Source organism: Guillardia theta (genome assembly GCF_000315625.1).
Source record: "Guillardia theta CCMP2712 unplaced genomic scaffold GUITHscaffold_287, whole genome shotgun sequence".
Classification (NCBI taxonomy): domain Eukaryota; class Cryptophyceae; order Pyrenomonadales; family Geminigeraceae; genus Guillardia; species Guillardia theta.
Window position 1 is genome coordinate 15,074 of NW_005434389.1, and position 1,813 is coordinate 16,886.

General features: G+C 57.2%; 1 protein-coding gene across 1 annotated transcript in view; it reads left to right on the plus strand.

Annotated features, from left to right (window-relative positions):
* The window catches only part of GUITHDRAFT_149154 (hypothetical protein), a gene marked incomplete at both ends in the record, with an annotated part of 2,313 nt that extends 895 nt beyond the window's left edge, over nucleotides 1-1,418 (plus strand). Inside the window, 6 exons of the mRNA XM_005818600.1 lie at nucleotides 86-212; nucleotides 531-635; nucleotides 674-823; nucleotides 864-890; nucleotides 911-1,093; nucleotides 1,218-1,418. Coding sequence (XP_005818657.1) covers nucleotides 86-212; nucleotides 531-635; nucleotides 674-823; nucleotides 864-890; nucleotides 911-1,093; nucleotides 1,218-1,418 — 793 coding nt within the window. The remainder of the gene's footprint in view (nucleotides 1-85; nucleotides 213-530; nucleotides 636-673; nucleotides 824-863; nucleotides 891-910; nucleotides 1,094-1,217) is intronic.
* Between the last annotated feature and the right edge of the window lie 395 nt (nucleotides 1,419-1,813).

The following is a 1,813-nucleotide window of genomic DNA, read 5'->3' on the forward strand; positions in this document are numbered from 1 at the left end:
TGGTTCCTCTCGAGGAGCTGCTGGTGCCTCTCAAGCAGGGCCTCGTTCCTCTGGGTGAGCTCCCTGTGTTCCTTCAACTTCTCAGAGCCCTTGCGCATGAGCAGCTGCCCGCTGTCCCCCGTGGGCTGGCTCTTGTACGCCCCCCCCGCCGCCAAGGCGAGCGGCTGGATGTATCGGGTGTATCTCGGGGGAACATAGAAGGACTGGGTGAGGTAGAGGCCGGCGCCGAGGCCTGCTCCCAGCATGGTGTCTGAGAAATTAGGGGTTTTTACTTATACTCGCAGGGCCCTCATCCTAACTAATCCTCATCATCATCATCCTCATCCGCGTCCATCGGGCACGCATCCCCCGCGTACTGCCCAGTGTTCACCCTGTCGATCACAGTCTCCACACCCAGGCCGTTCACAGCGAGGCCGGGATCATGCCCCAGGGGCAGAGGGAGCCCAATGTCAAGTTGGAACAGGATGTCGCACTCAAACCTGGTGACCAGCTCATCCCGCGGATGGTCCAGCATCGATACGCGCTGGCAGATGGACTCCTTCGCCTCCTCGACGCGCCGCTTCGCGTCCCTGTACACCTGCCCGAACAGCTCGGCCGAGGCTCCGGGCAACTCGCCAGGCGGCCTCATCAGAACGGTGTACTCGTACCCCTGCTCCTCGTATCCCCTGTACAGGGGTCTCGAGACGATGAAGGGGGACAGGGCCTCGGAGACGATGGCATAGACCTTGTCCTGCATGGGGCGAACGGTCAAAAAAACAAAAAAGACGGCAGATCGTGGGGGTTGGGTTGCCTGCATGAGCGTAAAGCAGAAGAGATCCCGCTGGTAAAAATCCTCCATCATCGCCCTCTCCCCGTGCTGATAGGTGCTCTCCAGGCCGATCTCCTGGAAGGTGTGATTGCACTCCAACAGGCACTCCTTCCAGTCCTGGGACACAGGTCAAAGAAAAAAACCGTGGTCAACGGATCGCATCACATCGAAGAACCCGACCAGCCGGTATGCAACCCCCTCGTCGGCGACGTTGGCAAAGGCCTTCTCGAGGACATTCAGCTGCATCTCAGCAACGAGACAGGCGCAGCTCATGAAAGGCCTCAGGTGGTTCTCGAGCTGGTCACTGAGCTCAACTTCAAGGGCGTTCTCAATCGAGAAGTGCTGCCAACCATCTTCAGCCCCAGACACCGCTCAAAACATGAGGAGCAACCTTCATATGCCCAAGCAGCTCGTCCTTCTTCTCAAACAAGGCCTCAAAGTCGCCGGGCTCTCGGAAGCCCAATCGCCGCAGGTCTTCGATGACTTCTTCGACCCCGTGCCAGTCGCAACCCCTGATCCTCTCCAACGAGAGCCCGTTGTCACTCAACACGGTGTGCATCAATGCACCATCAACGACATCCTTCAGGCGCCTTTCGTTCATCTCGGCTAAACCAAACCCCTCACGAGGCCTCTTTATTGGTGAGATCAAAGTTTACCACAGGGGTTTTACTACACACCCTTGGCCGCGTTAACCGATAACCATATCCTGCGACAACGGGCCTTGAAGTACCCCCGTTCGCACTGTGGCCACCCCAATCTCGGGTAACTAAGTATTTTTTTTTTGAAGCGCAAGTGCACGTGCGCTTGGTGCAAAACAAAAAAAAAGAAGGGGTTGTTCCCGTTTTTTTTTCTGAGCGCCAGCACGTGCGCTTGGTGCAAAACAAAAAAAAAAGAAGGGGTTGTTCCCCGTGGTACAAAAGTCTCATGCTAGGAAACCCCATGGTGGGTACCACAACCCACCCCCCCACATTGCACCGCAGGAGGCGCATCGAACCACCCGTACCC